The sequence below is a fragment of the Ceratotherium simum genome, chromosome X (assembly GCF_057802395.1).
Source record: "Ceratotherium simum simum isolate JZ-2026a chromosome X, ASM5780239v1, whole genome shotgun sequence".
In the NCBI taxonomy this organism is placed as follows: domain Eukaryota; kingdom Metazoa; phylum Chordata; class Mammalia; order Perissodactyla; family Rhinocerotidae; genus Ceratotherium; species Ceratotherium simum.
In genome coordinates, this window is record NC_141940.1 from 15,783,912 (window position 1) to 15,802,129 (window position 18,218).

An 18,218-nucleotide genomic window follows, 5' to 3' on the forward strand; every position below is an offset into this window, starting at 1 on the left:
AAAGAAAGGTGAAAAGTATATATAACAAAATTCCAATCTCCCTCCCCAGAATAATACACATATCTTATAGATACAAACATTTTTCTAGAATAATAATAAGAAAAAATAATGGTTACACTTTTGGAGGGAGAGACTAGGAATGGGGAGGTGGTAAGGGAAGGGAGCATTTTACTTATACTTTTTCTATATTATTTGAAGTCTTCACCACATACAAGTATTATTAATATTATTATTTAAATTGAAACTAAAAGATAACTTGCTTTACTGCAACCCACCAGCTCCATCTCCTGCAAACAGGTTTATTATTAGGGTATTTTGTTTATTTATAAAACACTGTTCAACTTAAGTCATCGTTTCTTATCGAATACTCTAATATTTTACATTTTTGTATGTTACGTATTTTGAGATGTTGTAGCAACAAGTTTATAAAAGATGTTTTGTTTTTTAATATTGTTGCTTTCAGAACTAAATAAAACACATACAATTACCAATCAAGCTGTTTCTGCTGATGTGTGATCAAACTCAAGCTGTCAATAGCTTTCTTATAAAATATCCCCACTAGATGAAGATCTTAACTGGTAGTCCCCAATAAACATGTAAACCATTAATGCAGTGTTATTACCCCTCAAATCAGTAACATGCTCTTAGCAAAAGGAAAACGCTGGTGCAGATTGACCAAGTTATGTTTGAAATTACTTATTATTTAAAATTGGGTATCTTTAGGTGATTTTTCTGAAGTTTGCAAATGACAGATTTTAATTAAAATGGGTTTTAATTCATCAGTGGATTTTAGTTAAAACCTGATGACCAGGTGATCATGGCTAACATTACCAGTGATGGGGCAGATTGACATCATGTGCCTCCTGCCGTGAGGTATTAGGTCTGCCATATTCCTGCCAAGAATGTATGGCCTGAGCCTGGTCATGAAGAACCATCAGACAGATCCAGGTTGATGGTCATCCTACAGAAGGTAAGGTCTGTAGTCTTGGAAAATTTCAAGGATAGGAAAAACAGGGAAAGACTAAAGAACTGGTCCAGATTGGAGGAGACCAAAAAATAAGCAGAACACATAGTCCTGGATAGGATCGAGAACCAGAAAAAGTGACATTGTTGGCCAGCTGGTGAAATTTGAATGGATGGATGTGGATCGGATGGTAATGTGATACCAATATTGATTCCTAATTTAGACGGTTGTATGCTAGTTATGTAGGAAAGTGAGCTCGTTTCAGGGAAAGACACTCTGGAGTGTTTAGGGGTGATGGGACATCTACCTAGCTCTCAAAAGATTCAGAGAAAGACAAATGATAATGAACACACAAAGAGAAGAGTGAACAATGGAGTAAATGAGGTATAATGTTAACCATTGAGGCGTCCGGTTAAAGGGACTACAAGAGTTCTTTGTATTGTTATGGCAATTCTTCTGTAGTCTGAAATTGTTTCAAAATAAATTATTTTTAAAAACCTATAAGAAAATCAGAATTCATAGAACTGACAAATCCAGGGATAAATATTCATTGCATGAAAGGATTTACCTTAGCCATTCTATTAAGATATTGTTTCTATAGTAAAATGTGACAATTTGTCAAAATTTGAATTACATGCATCTCTTCACCAGCCTATCCATTGCCTTAAGCAAGTTAACTCATACCAAGTCTTTAAAAAAGGAGAGATACTTTCAAATGTGTACTATGAAGTTTGGATTTTAAATACAAAGAGAGCCTAAAAAATCTGCAGCTGTTAAACCAAATCCTTTTTGCACCAAACATTGCCATCTGCTGGAAATAACAGACCATAACACGTATTACTCTTCCTTAAGAAAATAAGAAATTATTTTAAAATCCTAAGGCATATTTGAGAACAACATGACAAATGCAAAAAGATAACTAAGTGGTGGAACCTATTTTTTTAATTCATTTAAAACTAATGAGGGCCAGCCCGGTGGCTTAGCGGTTAAGTGTGCACGCTCCGCTACTGGCGGCCCAGGTTCGGATCCCGGGCATGCACAGACGCACCACTTCTCCGGCCATGCTGAGGCCGCGTCCCACATACAGCAACTAGAAGGATGTGCAACTATGACATACAACTATCTACTGGGGCTTTGGGGAAGAAAAAAAGGAGGAGGACTGGCAATAGATATTAGCTCACAGCCAGTCTTCCTCAGCAGAAAGAGGAGGATTAGCATGGATGTTAGCTCAGGGCTGATTTCCCTCACCAAAAAAAAAAAAAAAAACTAATGAACTATACTTCATCTTTACATGGCAGAGTTTCCAAATCTTTTTTTTTTTTGTTTAAGAGTAATGTCATAATTTTATTTATTTATTTTTCCCCCAAAGCCCCAGTAGATAGTTGTATGTCATAGCTGCACATCCTTCTGGTTGCTGTATGTGGGACGCGGTCTCAGCATGGCGGGAGTAGTGGTGCGTCGGTGCGCGCCCGGGATGCGAACCAGGCCGCCAGCAGCAGAGCGTGCACACTTAAGCGCCAAGCCACGGGGCCAGCCCTCCAAATCTTTTATAAGACATAGCAATTCTGATAAAATCAGATGAGGTGAACAAGTCTTTAATATTGTTTATAATGGAGGCACAAGCAACAGACGTAGAAACAAAGACAGGACTTCTTGATTATAACACAGTACCCCATGATGGGTCTCGATCAGTAAAAATTCATGTAGGGACTCAAAGAATCAAGCTGGCAGGCTTCTTCTAGTCCAGATGTTTTCAGCAGGGGGATCAGCACCCCCTAGGGGACATAATGAAAATGTGTGGGGCTGCTACTGATATTAAGCAGCATAGTAGAATACCAGACGCCCTGCAGTGCACAGGGAGACCCGCACAATGAAGAATTGAGAAGAACTTCCAAATGCCCCCTCCAACATTCGTGTGAGTGAAAAACTGCTTACAATTATCTGCACCAAGATTCTATCTCCATTTTACAGATAAACATAAAGTATTGTTACACATTTTTGATATACATTGATTTTTTTTCCAGGAACACGACTACCTTGTAAATTGAGGGAAGATGGTACTATGTTTGGTTTGAAACTTTACCAAAATTGATCAACATTTCGGAAAATCATGGCATCATTTGGAAACGTGGTATTTGAGCTACCGATGTACAATATTCTTCTACTCATCTGCATTCACAGCTGTCACATTTACAATGATTATACACATAGGTACGTGCATCTTACAGTGACCAAAAGATATAGTGAAATACACATTATTTTATTACAAGTTACTTTCTTTTTATTTCTCCTCTATATTATAGTTAGGGTGTTATATTTATGTTTATTGAAACTGTGTATACAGGTTTAATTACCTAGTATCTATTAATATGATTTTACAATAGTAAAGGGAGAGTTATAAAACATTTGTTATTAAAAGAGGACATCAATCTGATAGGGATGAGAACTACTGATCTAGCTCAACTTCCTCATTTTCTTATAGGGAAACTGAGGTCCAGAGAGGAAAATGAACTTGTTCCAGGGCACAGTATGATTTTGAGGCCAGCAAGCACCAAAATTTTCTGATTCTCAATTCAGTTATTGGCCCATGCTGCCTGAAAATCAGGAATACATCTTGCAAAAAAAAAAAAAAACAATGTAGTAAATGTGGCTAGAGTCCCAGGCTAGCCCACAAATAAAGCTTATATAACTCAAATACATAGCTAAAAGTAATGTGAGTAGAATGAAACAAAAAAACCTTTGCTCGGTAGTGTAAAAACAGTAAGTTTCTAAAGTAAAATTATTGTGAATAGAAATACCTTACCCTGGCATTAAAGGCTATTCAAAATCTCACCCAAATCTATCTTTCTAGCCTTTCTACCAATACTATACATACGATTAGAGTCTGGGGTGTTACACTGAATCTTTTTGGCCTTTATATACCTCAGCACCTACCACCTGGCACATAGAGTGCATTTAGTGTCTGTTGATGAATGAATGAACAAATGAAAAAAATTTGCTTCAGTTGGACAAGTTTATTTACTGTTCCCCATGTACACCATGTCATTCTTACCTGGAAAGCCCTACCCTTAGCTCCTCTTCAAATTCCTAAAATCCAGGTCTCTTAACTCAGTCCATTGGCTTTCCCACAATGCCTCACACACCTCTGTCCCTTCTATCCAAATCATACCCAGCATCCTTCGAGACCCAGCTCGAGGCCCCTCTCTTATAAAGCCTTCTTGGCCAATTTTCCCACCCTAATTCCTTCCTGTTCTAAACTCACACTATGTATTAAAGAGGCTGCATTAAGAGCCTCGACTCTCTAGTCATACTAATCTGGGTTTATAATCCTTTACATCTGTGACCTCGGGCAAGTTACTTTACCTCTATGAGTCTGTTTTATTTTCTTTTTTTTTTTTTTTTTTTTTTTATTTATTCAGTTTTTTCCCCCCAAAGCCCCAGTAGATAGTTGTATGTCATAGGTTCACATCCTTCCAGCTGCTGTACGTGGGACTCGGCCTCACGTTGGACGGAGAAGCGGTGCCTCGGGGCGCCCCCGGGATCCGAACCCGGGCCGCCAGCATCAGAGCGCGCACACCTAACCGCTAAGCCACGGAGCCGGCCCTGTTTTATTTTCTAAAAATGGAGATTTTAAAACAGTACCTGCTTTCAGAGGACTATTGTGAGAAATAAATTTAAACTAGGTACTTTATAAAAATTCCCATGCTAGGCACATAACAGACACTCAATAAATATTTGTCATATAAATGGATGAATAAAAGGTCTTCACTCAAATGTTAATCTTTATGACCCATCCTTCAATAACTTCTGAACAGATTTGTTGTATAAACTCCAAACTTTATACCCATTTGGGAACATGAATCATTTTCTGAAAACATAAAGTACACAAATGCTTAATTAAAAAGCAAAAAGACAAGACTTTTTAAACTAAAGATTACTATATTGCCTCTGAACCTTTCTGTAGCCAGTAGCTGCCTGACCAGGGGCTCAGGTCCACAACTCCGCCGATGACCACAGGCTCTGTGGCCAACAGCAGTTTGCAGGTGGCTGCGCTACGGGGGTAGAGGAGGCCCAGGAGGATGGAGGTTGCAACCCAGGTAGCCAACGAGCTGCTGCTGCTGCATGGCACTGACATCTGTAAGTAATTTGATGTGTGCATGGAGTTCAGCTTTCTGTCCGTGTCCCACTGCCCCGTCCCTGTGTCAGGATTGTGCCCACTTCTCCCCCTGAGAACATCGTCGTGTGTCAAAGATAGATGGAAGGCTTCCATAGTCTACAGGAGGGTGAGACAGTATAGTTTACCCAGCCAAGGGCCTGGAATCAATCCATGTCACAGGACATGGTAGGATTTTCTGTATTGAGTGTGAGAAGCAACAAAATGGGGAAAACATGTAGAAGCACAGACCAAAGCAAACAGTCCCTGCAAATGGGAAGGTCTAGATCATTGCCAAGATGGCAGCCGCTAGTCCCATGTGGCTATTCAGCACTTGAAATGTGGATGGTCCTAAGTGAGATGGACTGTAAGTGTAAAATACACACCAGATTTCAAAGACTTGGTATGAGAAAAAATAATACAAAACATTTCTTTACCACAGGGGTATGGGTTAGCAGTTCTGACAGTACTTTACATTATGCTAGAGTTGAACAGATAAGTCAATATACCGTAGACATATTGTCAGAGAAAGAAGTTACAAATAACTAAGGGGAGAGGGTAGCATGAACACTGCGGGGTGATACTTTGCCACTGTGAGAATAACCAGTTTCCCCAACACTCATACACCTACAATTTTAACATTCATTGATAATCTTGACCTGAATCATTCCCATTGAAGCAATTCAGTGAATGATGATTAGGTACCCAGCTAGTTGACAAAGTTCTTCATAACCCATAATGTAGATTAAGTTATTTTATAGTTACAGTTACCAATATATGAACCTTTGCTTCTCATTTGTTCACTGAAAGTTCAGACTATGTTATGGGTTCAATAGGATTTTGTGAGCTACTCTAAGACGCAGCAATGACGTACACCTGGGATACCCAAAGTGGGCTCCACAGTGTGATATAAATGTCACTCCAGAAGAGAACTCCATAGTCAAGCACGGTTGTAAATGCTGAGTAAGACTCAATCAAAAGGTTTCTTTATTAGGAGACTTTTAAATATTTTACTAATGTGCTTTGTGAAGCTGAGAGAGGAGGCAGTAGAAAGCAGCATTTTCCAAACTTATTTGACTAGAGTTCTAGGGAATGCAGTTTAGCAAATGTTCACGTGTACCCTTATCACTGGGTTAAAAAAGCGTTTTCAACCCAAGACAGAAAACGAAGAAACAGCACCATCAGAGATATACATCACCACTCTTCCTTGCACTCTCCCCCCGCAACTACAACGGCAAATTTCTGGTGATCAGATAAAGAATATTGTGGCTTCGTGCATTCTCACTGCAAAATTCCACTCTGCATACATGAGCTACTGTTGTAGAAGACATTTATAAATCAAGTGCTCCTGTATCTGACAGAAGGAATAGGAAACATTGTGTGACTACTATGGGCTAGGCCCTGTGCTAAGTATTTGATATGTTAGCTCGCTTATCTCTGACAGCAATCACATGAGGAGACTTATCCCCATTTTACAGATCAGGAAACACAGGCTCAAAGTAATTTGCCCAAGTTCACACAGCTAGCAAATGCTAAGCCAGGATTCAAATTCAGGTATGCGTGGTTCTTTCCATTGTACCACTTCTGGAAGCCAAGGGCCTTTGAGCACTCTAAATGAGTTTCAATGGGAAAGGGAAATTCCACGTTCTGGAATAGCTTCCAGGATTCAGACTGGACTGTTAAGGAACAAGGAGTTGAGACCTAGCCGCAAATAAGGTGAGTCCTCAAATTCCCCCATTTGGTATGGCTGCAGTTGAACTTATGCCTCAGCTCCATTGACAGCCACAGTTGCTTCCTGACAGGCAGACAGACCACTAATGCCAGACTATGCAGGCTCCTGGTGTGAATCTGAACTTCAGTTTAGAGGTGTTTTCTCCTGGCTTTTACTGTAAACATAAGACTTCCTACATTTAATTTTAATAGCCAAGTGATAAGTGATAAAAATGTAGAAGGGCTTCAGCTCTTCAATCAACTTCTGATAATAGCTTAGACTTTGAATAGTATTCTCAATCATTAGGGAAAAGTTATTTTAATTTCTTCAGGGTGTATTTCATTCCTTTCCCCAGATTACAATTCTGTATTTCATCCAGAGATTAGAAGACTGGACTATACTTATTGGACTGGTAAATTGCCTGTTTTCACTGATTGTACTTTGGGTAAACTGCAGGATGTAGGATCAAGTAATTCTGACCTCTAGCTGAATGATTCAAAGTACACACACACATTTCTAAGATAAACGTTTCTCATTTTCTTTAAAGTAACTCTGTAGGCAGAAAATATAATAGACCTTTAATATAGAAAAGCAGAATGGTAGAGTGGCAAAACTATGAGCTTGGGGGCCAAACAGACCTGAGTTTGAATATCACTTTAACCTCCTGCTATGATCCTGAGAAGATGACTTCAGCTTGCTGGGGTTCAGAACCCTCACTTATACAATGGAGAAAACCACTACAGGTGATACACAGGGACAAGAGCAAGGCGGCTCCAACCTGCAATTGCTTTCAGAATGAGATTAGGAAGAATCCTGTTATAATGGCTGTCAGGCCATCTATAGGAATGACACAAACCAAGCACAATTTGTAAATGGTTGAAGAGATTTGAGACCTAATCCCAAATAAGGTGATTAGAGTGTGGTCTCAGGAAAGCACATCTAAATCTGTAAGAAATAAGCCTTATACAAAATCAAGTATATAATCAAAGTGAATCAAAAATATGATTTATAGTCTTAAAAAAACTAAAAAGGAAAATACATAGATCTACATAGTCTAAAAGGTTTTCCCTATAAAAGGAAAGCCCCAAAGTTAATCTTTTGGTGAAACACCTCTAATACTGTCCAGGGCTGAGAGTACCTACCTATGAATATAAACATCTGCTCCATGGAGAAGCATAGCATTAGAGTGCCATGAATATCATCTTTTAATATGTCACCTCCCTTTGCTCTGGGGTCCTATGCTCACCAAGAAACTTTCTATTTATTCTATTCTATTTATATTTGCTTTCTTATACATCTTTATGACAGGTGGATGTGCTGACCAGCTAACAAGAATGGTGTGGTCCACTAGGCATTTATGTTTCTCCATTTAAATTAATAAATTGGTATTCTGGTTTATACATTGGACCCTTAGGAGTTTGCCTAATATAAATCTATCTCCCTTTGGTATACTCACAAAATTAAAATTCTGAAGCATGATTTTAAAGGATTAACAAAAACCTAGTATTGCTGAGTGTGTGAAGAAACAGCAGATCCTTGGGCTTAGCAACTTTTCTGGAAAAGAATTTGGCAATATGTTATCAAAACGTTGGGCTGGCCCAGTGGCGTAGTTGTTAAGTTCGTGTGCTCCGCTTCAGCGGCCCAGGGTTCACAGGTTCAGATCCCAGGCACAGACCTACACATCACTCATCAAGCCATGCTGTGGCGGCATCCCACATACAAAGTAGAGGAAGATGGGCACAGATGTTAGCTCCAGGACAATCTTCCTCAGCAAAAAGAGGAAGATTGGCAACAGATGTTAGCTCAGGGCCAATCTTTCTCATCAAAAAAAAAAAAAAAGTGTACACTCTTTTACCTAAATAGTTCTACTTCTAAGAATTTAACTCTAGGAGATAATCACTCAAGTAAAAAAGTAAGGATGTTCAGTAAAGCATTGTTTATAATTAAAAATTAGACATTTGGGTTGTTTTCATCAATACGGCACTAAAAAAGTCCATTATGGCCTATACATTAAATGAATATGTAGTCAATAAAAAGAAAGAATGTGACTCTATGTTTATTGATATGGAAAGATGTCCATGACACACACCTTAAGCAAAAATAGCACATATAATATCCCATTTGTACAAAGTTGTATACTTAGCACCATGTGCAGTGTTTCCCTTGTATAGTCTACAGAACATTATATCCCCATGAATTCTGCCAGTGTCTATGAAACGCTGCATATTATAATTGTCTTTTGAAAATCCACTTCTTCCACTGGCTTATTAACATAGTGGATGCTCTTGAAGCCATAGTTTTAACATTTTTCAACCTAGCATTATCCAAAGTAACATCATCATAGAATTCTTTTTTCACATAACACCTTTAAATACCAAGAAAAAGCAAGTAAAATAAAATATAAAGCAATCAGTTTCCAGAAAACCCTTTGGGAAACAAAAGCATCAGAGAGCTGATAGATTATTTACCAGAACGTTAATAGTCAGTCTGTCTGTCTATGTATCTACCAAAAATACACACCATCTTTATAAAAATAGCTATTTATGAAAGAAAAAATTCGAGATGTACAAATGTGGACATCTGTGTCATGCTAAGGGCTTTACATATTCTGAAGATGAGGGTGAAATGACATGAGAAGAAATCGAGGCTCAGCGATCATGTGACTTACGTAAGCTCCCGCAGCCAGTAAGTGGCCAAGCCTCAATTTGAATGGCAGGTCAGTCTGAGTCCAATATGTGTGCTCTTTTCACTACACTATACTGTGTCCCTTCCACGATATAGTCTTCTTTTAGGGTCCCACTTGAGCAGCCAGCCAGCTGCCAAGCCCTGGGCAACACCCTTCTGGTTTCCCATGTACCTCTTTCAAACCTCAATATGAAGCAAGAGAAAGTAAAGTACCTGGCACAGTACCTGAAAGGTAGTCGATTTAAGACAGCAATTCCTTTAATGATTGTCCTTTGAATGGTTTTAACATGAAGAACTTACCTACTTTCTTGGGCCCTTAGCTATGTTATACAACTTTAAATTGATGAAAATTGAGGCTTCAATGTTAATGAAGTATATGATATTTATATACTTGATTTGGAAAAAAGTAAGAGGATGGCATGGGATACTTACTTCAAATTTCACAGAGTAAGTGTAGGTTACATTCAACTTATCTGTATATTCTCCAGGAATTTCCATAGGGGGTCCATCACAAGTTAGGTGGTTTTCATCTGAATGCTTATAGCTAATAAAAGAAAAAAAAGGTGGTGAACATGATGTAATCTATGCAGAAATAGAAGTACAATGATGTACACCTGAAATTTTTACAATGTTATAAACCAATGTTACTGCAATAAACAAAAAATTAAAAAAAAAAAAAAAAAAGGAAGGCAATTTTTATACCAAACTGTAATAAATTTCCAACTCATGGCTATTCAGGCATGTAACAATAGCAGGCTGAGAAAAGAGGCCTTTCAGTATATTTTGAATTTAAAACTCTTTACGATTTAAAATACTTCTGTGTCTAAATGTCCCTAACACTCAAATGAGACTCAATAAACTGCCCAAAATGCAATACTTAAGAACCTTCTCTTTGCCTGTTGATAGATTAAAAAAAAAAAAAAAAACTTCTACTAGCAAATGGCTTTATTTTTTCATCTTTCATCTCATCCCTCTTCGATATACTAAATAACCTATCTTGTAACTTTAGCTGTAGGGTTAGCAAATGAAATAGATGAAGCAGAAATCATTTTTATAAGTACCCAGAGATTTGAGGGCCTACTGTGTGTAAAATAACATGCTTAGCAATGAAAGGTACTGAGGACATAATCTACATGAAAAAGAGAATGATTATTAAAAACAGAAGATGGAAAACAAAAACTGGAGAATTTTGAAACTGGACAGGACTGGTGAAGCTAGCAAATGCCTGGTCAGGAATAAAGAAACTCTTAATATCACTTGAAAAGCGAAAAAGGAATAAAGGGGAGATAGAAAAATCAAAAGAAGAAACTGTGATGCTTCCCTTTTAAATTATTTACTCAACATACAATTTACTCCTTGGCTTCTGTCTAAAGACTAATATGCAATCCTTATTGGATTGTTACATACACACACAATAAAACCATTCGCTCGCAATTGCCCAGGTTGTTGACGTGTACCTCTTTCTATTCATTTTTATAACTCAGTGTCCGGTACATAAGATGCCCTTATTAAGTGTTTGTAGGATGCATGCATTCTATTTAAAGCCAAAATACATTTTAAAATAGTTATGAATTAAACTAATAATAATTGTTATGCCTACAGATCAAAACTTAACACTAAAGAGAAAAACTAAATTACTGCATGATAATGCATATCAAGGTTTGCTGTTTAAGTATGGGTCTTGACCCCAGTACAGGAAATATCTGCATTTCATATGAGAAAGATTATGCAGCAAAAACAACCTTATAGGCCATTTTCAGAACTTTGGCTTTTACTCTGAGATGGGAAGTCACTGGAAGATTCTGAGCAGAGGACTGACACGAGCTGACATTTAAAGAGGAATGCTCTGAATGCTGTATTGAGAACAGATTTCTAAAAGACAAGGGTGGCAGCGGGCAGACCAGCTAGGTTTTTGCAATAATCCAGGTGAGCTATAAGGATGTCTTAGACCAAGTGATAGTGGTGAAGGTGATGAGAAGTGGTAGATTCTGAACATATTTTGAAAATAGAGCCACATGATCTGCCAGAGGATTGGACTGGATATAGGGTATAAGTGAAGAAAGATAAAGAGGAATGAAGGGTGATGCCATGGTTTAGGGGCCTCAGCAGCTGGAAAGAAGTAGTTGCCATTTACTGAGATGGAGAAGACAACAGGAGAAGCAGGTTTGGAGGGAAGATTAGAAGTTCATTTTTGGACACGTTAAGTTTGAAATGCCTATTAGACATCCAAGTAGACAGCTAAATACACAAGTCTAGAGATCTAAGAGTCATTGTGGTATCTAATGCCATGAGACAGGATAAAGGTCACCAAGGTATAAGTATAAATAAAGAAGAGAAAAAGTTCAAAAACTGAGTCCTGGGGCCCTCCAACATTAAGAGGTTGGAGAAATGAGGAGAAAACTGATAAGCAACAAGTGAGACAGGAGAAAAACTAGGAAAATATGGTAACCTAAAAGCCAAATGAAGCAAGTGTTTTAAGGAAAAAGAGATGATCAACTATGGTAACCATCAGGGAAATTAGCTGGGTAGAGTACCTAAAAGAAAACACAAAATTGTAGGCCTAGAAAACTGTTAGGTCTAACTCACTTCTATGACCTTGAGCAGATTGCCTAATTCTGAAAAAGATGAATTATAACACAGTCCTTGTTCTCAGGGGGCCCAAATAAATGACCTTTACAGTGATTAAAGTTTTATCACACGCATATGTAAGCTATTACTATGGACAGTGTAGAATGAATTTGTTGTTAGTGCTCTCGAGTTAATTCTGACTCCTAGTGACCCTGTGTACAGCAGAGCAGAACCCTGCCTGGTCTTTTGGTGCCATCCTCTCACCTTCTGGCGCTATATCAGACAATGCTCTGCTGCAGTTTGTAGGGTTTTCATGGCCAATTTTTTGGAAGTGGGTGGCCACGTCCTTCTTCCTAGTCTATCTTAGTCTGGAAGCTCCGCTAAAACCTGTCCAACATATTTGAAATATTGGCAGCATAGCTTTCAGCATCACAGTAACATGCAGCCACCACAGTCTGACAACCAACAGATGGGTGGTGTGGTTCCCTGACCTGGAAACGAACCCGTGCCATGGCGGTGAGAGTGCTAAATCTTAACCACTAGACCACCAGGGCTGGCCATAGAAGAAATACAACTCTAAAAAATTATTTTCTTGGCCTTTTTACTCTATCTGAGTCTGAGAACATGAGATGTGACTGGAAAACATTAAGTTTGATTTTCATATAGCTGACAAGATTAGCTTCCTGGATGATCGTACTTTGTGTGTTTACTACCTTTCTAACTAAATGATTTTCAACATGAGCCATCATTCTGAGTCAGACCTCACAGTCCATCATCCTAAAAATCTGTTGCCAGATATCAGAACTGACATACACAAAAAACCATGGGTGATTGCCCTTGGCAATGGTTAGTATTTCCTGGTCTCGCTTAGTAACTATGTTTACCACTGTTATTCCTAAATATGCCCTGATCCTTTCCATTCTTCTTTTATTTCCTGTCTGCAACACTTTGTGAAGATAAACGATCTTCAAAATTTTTAACAGAGCCACTAATTTGAAAAGAATATCCTTTTACTAAGACAAATCAGAGTTGGAAAATACCAGTGTTCTTCACCATTTGGGGCCTGTTTATATAATGAAATCTATGGACACTTTTGCCCAGAAAAACACTCATCAATAAAGATTTCCAGGGTTTGATGCATCAGGGTCCATATTAAAAACTCCTAATTTAGCCCTCTCCTTTATACAGATGAATAAATTAAGCCTATGAGAGATCAAGTTAACCTACCCATGGTCAAAAGCTTGTCACAATACATTCTCTAACTATTCTTTCCCTTTGGCCATGAGCAGTGACAGATGGAACAGCCGTGGCTAAGGTAAAATAGGATAGTAGACTTAAAAACAATGAAGCCTGATTCCTTTCTATGAACTTAGGATTGACTTTCCAAATGGAACCAGCAGAGTTGAGACTAAAAATCCAAATTTTCTTTTTTTAAGATTTTTTTTTATTTATTTTATTTTTTCCCCCCAAAGCCCCAGTGGATAGTTGTGTGTCGTAGCTGCACATCCTTCTAGTTGCTGCATGTGGGACTCGGCCCCAGGATGAACGGAGAAGTGGTGCCTCGATGCGCACCCGGGATCCGAACCCGGGCCGCCAGCATCGCAGCGCGCGCACTTAACCACCAAGCCACAGGGCCGGCCCTAAAAATCCAAATTTTCTAATTCTTTGTTCTGTATTCAGAAAACTATACTATACTTGCCTCATTTAACATACGTCACATAAGTTTCAAGGATAACTTCCTCCATCCTAGTATTTCAGGTTTTGTAATGTTTTGCCCATAATGGATCATGATTTTATATACTGTGTGATATATCCCCCTCTCTACCTGTCAATTGGAGAGTACTAATGTTATCCTACAGTGTCAAAGAATCTTAGAGTTGGAAAATTAAAGGTCACCTGTCCAGTCTCCTACCCAATGCAGAATTGTCCTTTACAATTCATTGAGCACTTACTTACCAGGGACCAGATACTAAGCTAGATGCCTTATTACAAAATCTCTAGCAGCTAGGTCATCCAGGCTCTTCCTACAAACGTCCGGGTACAGACTACTCACTAATTCTTGAGATTGCTTATTCAACTGTTAGAAATTTCTAATTGTTAGCAGATTCTTCCTTATACTCAGCTGATACCTGTCTAATAGACTCCACTGGCACTAGACCTGTCCTCTGAAGAAACACAAATCTAAATCTAATCTCTTTGTTGTATGGCAGCAACTAAAGTAGAGAGTTAGGATACCCTCAATAAGTCTATTCTCTGCCAGATCTGTCAATTCTTCCTCACATCACATGGTATTCAGATGCTTACTGTAGGTAGAAGGGAATAAAATTACCCATTTGATTTTTCAAACTGTATGTCTAAGGTTATATCACATGCGTATATTAAAAATGAAAATTCTAGTTGAGAACTTCTACATTTTGAGTTAATTTTTAAATTAATGGAGCTAATTAAAAAGATATTCTGTAATTACCTTTTAGGATCAAGTCTAGCAGTAACCAATCTTGCAATACCCACATTTGTTTCACTTTCCCTGTGATATGTAAGAGTAATATCAACGTGGTTGAAGAGGTAGAAAGTATTATTTTTGTTGAATTCAGACTGCAAAAAGATAAAGAAATTTTAAAGAAGTTTGAACTTTTCCTAGAAACTAAAAAATATAAAATCTAATCATGGAATAAAAATTAGATACACTAGTTTTTAAAAAATTGAGCTATAAATTAAGCATACTGAAGAGTAAATGTGTTTTTATAAGATTAAAACTACAGCCATGAGCATCTGGCATAAAATTAAGATGTTAGTTAATTCTATAGTCTTAAGCAATTGTTACTTCTATAGTCTTTTTTTTTTTTAAGATTTTATTTATTTATTTTTCCCCCCAAAGCCCCAGTAGATAGTTGTGTGTCACAGCTGCACATCCTTCTAGTTGCTGTATGTGGGACGCGGCCTCAGCATGGCCGGAGAAGCAGCGTGTCGGTGCGAGCCCGGGATCCGAACCCGGGCCGCCAGCAGTGGAGCACGTGCACTTAACCACCAAGCCACGGGGCCGGCCCTATAGTCTTAAATAGTTGTCAGAAAGGAACAATATTGCAAAACTGTAAAATTAGTAAATGTATGTATCTCTGGATTTTTAACCACACAAAACTATGAAGTAACACAAATAAACTAATACTATGTTGTCAGTATATAAAGTTTAAGCATATCAAGAGTTTGGACTTTATTTATGGTAAAAGTAATGAAGCAAAAAAAATAGAAAGAAAACATGTTTCAGAATGTTAACAGTGGTACCTCCGGGTAGTGAGATTATAGGCAATCTTTTTTCCGCTGTTTTGTTATACTTTTCTGTACTTTCGAAATTTTCTCTAATGAGGGTATATGTACATTTATAATTAGAAGCATCAAACAGACAAAAAGTGAATTAAACTCTCCCTACCAGCCAAATATTCATTAGTTCACTCCCTAGTAGCCACAACTATGTAAGATAATTATCCAAACTTCTTAAATGTGAAAGTTCATACAAATCATCCAGGGATCTTGTTAAAATGCAGGTGCTGATTCACTAGGTCTAGGGTGAGGCCCAAGATTCTGTATGTCTGATAAGCTCCCAGGTGATGCCAATGCTCCTGGCCCAGGAACACACTTTGAGAACCACTGATCTCATCCAGAAGAAAAAAAATTTTTGACTGCTCTTTTCTGATAAAAGTGGTTACAGGAGAGTAAATGACTATTTTTCCATGGGGATTTTAGGGCAGTTTCTGTATAAGAGTTGTTATGGGTTGGACTGTGTCCCCCAAAAAGTTATATTGAAGTCCTAACCCCTAGTACCTGTGAATGTGATCTTATTTGGAAATAGGATCTCTGCAGACAAAATCAAGTTAAGATGAGGCCATTAGGGTGGGCTCTAATGCAGTATGACTGGTGACTTGACAAGAAGGGGAAAAGGCTATATGAAGACAGAGACACACAGGGAGAATGCCATGTGAGGACAGAGGCAGAGATTGGAGTGGTGCAGCCGCAAGCCCAGGAACCTCAAGGGTTGCCGGCCATCACCAGAAGCTAGGAGAGAGGCCTGGAACAGATTCTCCCTCACATCCCTCAGAAGGACCCAACACTGCCAACACCTTGATCTTGGAATTCTAGCCTCCAGAACTGTGAGACAATCAATTTCTGTTGTCTTTTTTTTTTTTTTTTAAAGATTTTATTTATTCATTTTTTTCCCCCCAAAGCCCCAGTAGATAGCTGTATGTCATAGGTTCACATCCTTCTAGTTGCTGCACGTGGGACTCGGCCTCGCGTTGGACGGAGAAGCGGTGCCATGGGGCGCGCCCGGGATCCGAACCCAGGCCGCCAGCATCAGAGCACGCGCACTTAACCACTAAGCCACGGAGCCGGCCCGTCAATTTCTGTTGTCTTAAGCCACCCATTTTGTGGTACTTTGTTACGGGAGCCCAAACAAACTAATACAAGGGTTAACAATATGAGCTTTGCAATCAGATAGCTATATGATCAAAGACCAGTCATTTAGCCTTCTTAAGCCTCAGTTTCCTCTTTTTAAAAATCGGGACAATAATGGGATTGCTGGTAGGATTGCTGAGAGGACTAAATAGGATAATGTATGTGAAGTACTTAGTGCAGTGCTGGGCATAGGAAGCCTTCGATAAATATTAGCTATTATGTCACCCAGGCCTTCAATCTTCAGAAAATAAGTGCAAATGAGCCTTGTCAATTACCATATTGAGTAATCTACAATATGTAGGACTCCTAGATTAAGAATTATGGCTCTGCACATCTCAGAATTGACAGTGATGGCGCTGAAGGAATTTTAGAGATCATTTAGTACAGTGATGATAAAGAAGAGGGAAAGAGTGATCCTGTGGAGGCGTGTCAGAATCAGCTTGGGCTAGAGAGTAAGTACTGATCACTGCAGTGCTGTCCATAATTGCCAAAAACTAGAAACAATCAAAAATGTCTATCAATACAGTTAAATGAAATATGATATAACCATACAGAGAAATAAAATGCAGCCAGTAGATTTGCATGTATTGGTATGGAGGTATATCCATGATATATACCAATAGAAGCAGCACAGCATAGTGGTTAATATGCAGACTCCACAGTCAAACTGCCTAGGCTGAAAGCTCAAGTAGGGCATGTACTAGCCTGTGTGACCTTGGCCAAGTTGCTTAACCTCTCAGTATCTCAATTTCCACACCTATAAAGTAGAGATCATAAGAGTACTTACCTTAAAAGGTGCTGTGACGATTAAATCAACCTATGAAAAGCATTTCAACCACTGTCGGGCATAAAGTAAGTACTCAATATGATGGGCAAAGTGGTAACAAGGCCCTTCCGGATCTAAATCCTGCTTGTCTCTCTAGACTCATCTGCTGCCACAGCCTCTACTTGTAACCCACTAAATTACTAAAAAGAATTCTTTATTGTGTGTTTCATGTCACTCAGCTTATATCTCTGTCACTTACCACATCAAATTGTAGTCAGTATATTTACATGTTTACATCCCCTAGTAAATTATATTCCCCAGTAGATCACAGGGCGAGGAACTTTCATTCATTCATTCATTCATTCAACAAACATTTTTTGAGCATCTACTATGTGCCAGGCTCTTCTTAACTATATCCTCAGAGCTAATACCCTTTAGGTGCTCAAAAATATAAGAGGGGGGTCGGCCCCGTGGCTTAGCGGTTAAGTGTGGGCGCTCCGCTACTGGCGGCCAGGGTTCGCATCCCGGGAGCGCACCGACACACTGCTTCTCCAGCCTGGCCGCGTCCCACATACAGCAACTAGAAGGATGTGCAGCTATGACATACAACTATATACTGGGGCTTTGGGGGAAAAATAAATAAATAAAAATTAAAAAAGAAAAAGTGAAGCTTTAAAAAATATATATAAGAGGTAGTTTGGTATGGTGCAAAGAGAACAGAATTTGGATCAAAAAACATTGGAATGGAATTCAGATTTTGCCACATACCAGTCTTACTGGGCCTTAGTTTTCTTAGCTGTAAAATGGGGATACCATTACTTACTTGATAAAATTGTTAACTGGATTAAGTGAGAAATTATATGGAAAGCCCTAGCACAGCACCTGGCACAGAATAAGGAAGTCATTAAGTGTTAATTTCCAT

General features: G+C 38.6%; 1 protein-coding gene across 7 annotated transcripts in view; it reads right to left on the reverse strand.

Annotated features, from left to right (window-relative positions):
* LOC101408605 (transmembrane 9 superfamily member 2-like) overlaps window positions 1-18,218 on the reverse strand; it is a 75,876-nt gene that overhangs the window by 36,037 nt on the left and 21,621 nt on the right. For all 7 annotated transcript variants that reach the window (XM_087426923.1, XM_087426925.1, XM_087426924.1 and 4 more), the window contains 2 exons: window positions 14,549-14,676; window positions 9,946-10,057 (listed from right to left, as the gene is read on the reverse strand). In XM_087426923.1, the coding sequence (XP_087283049.1) occupies window positions 9,946-10,057; window positions 14,549-14,676 (240 nt within the window). The remainder of the gene's footprint in view (window positions 1-9,945; window positions 10,058-14,548; window positions 14,677-18,218) is intronic.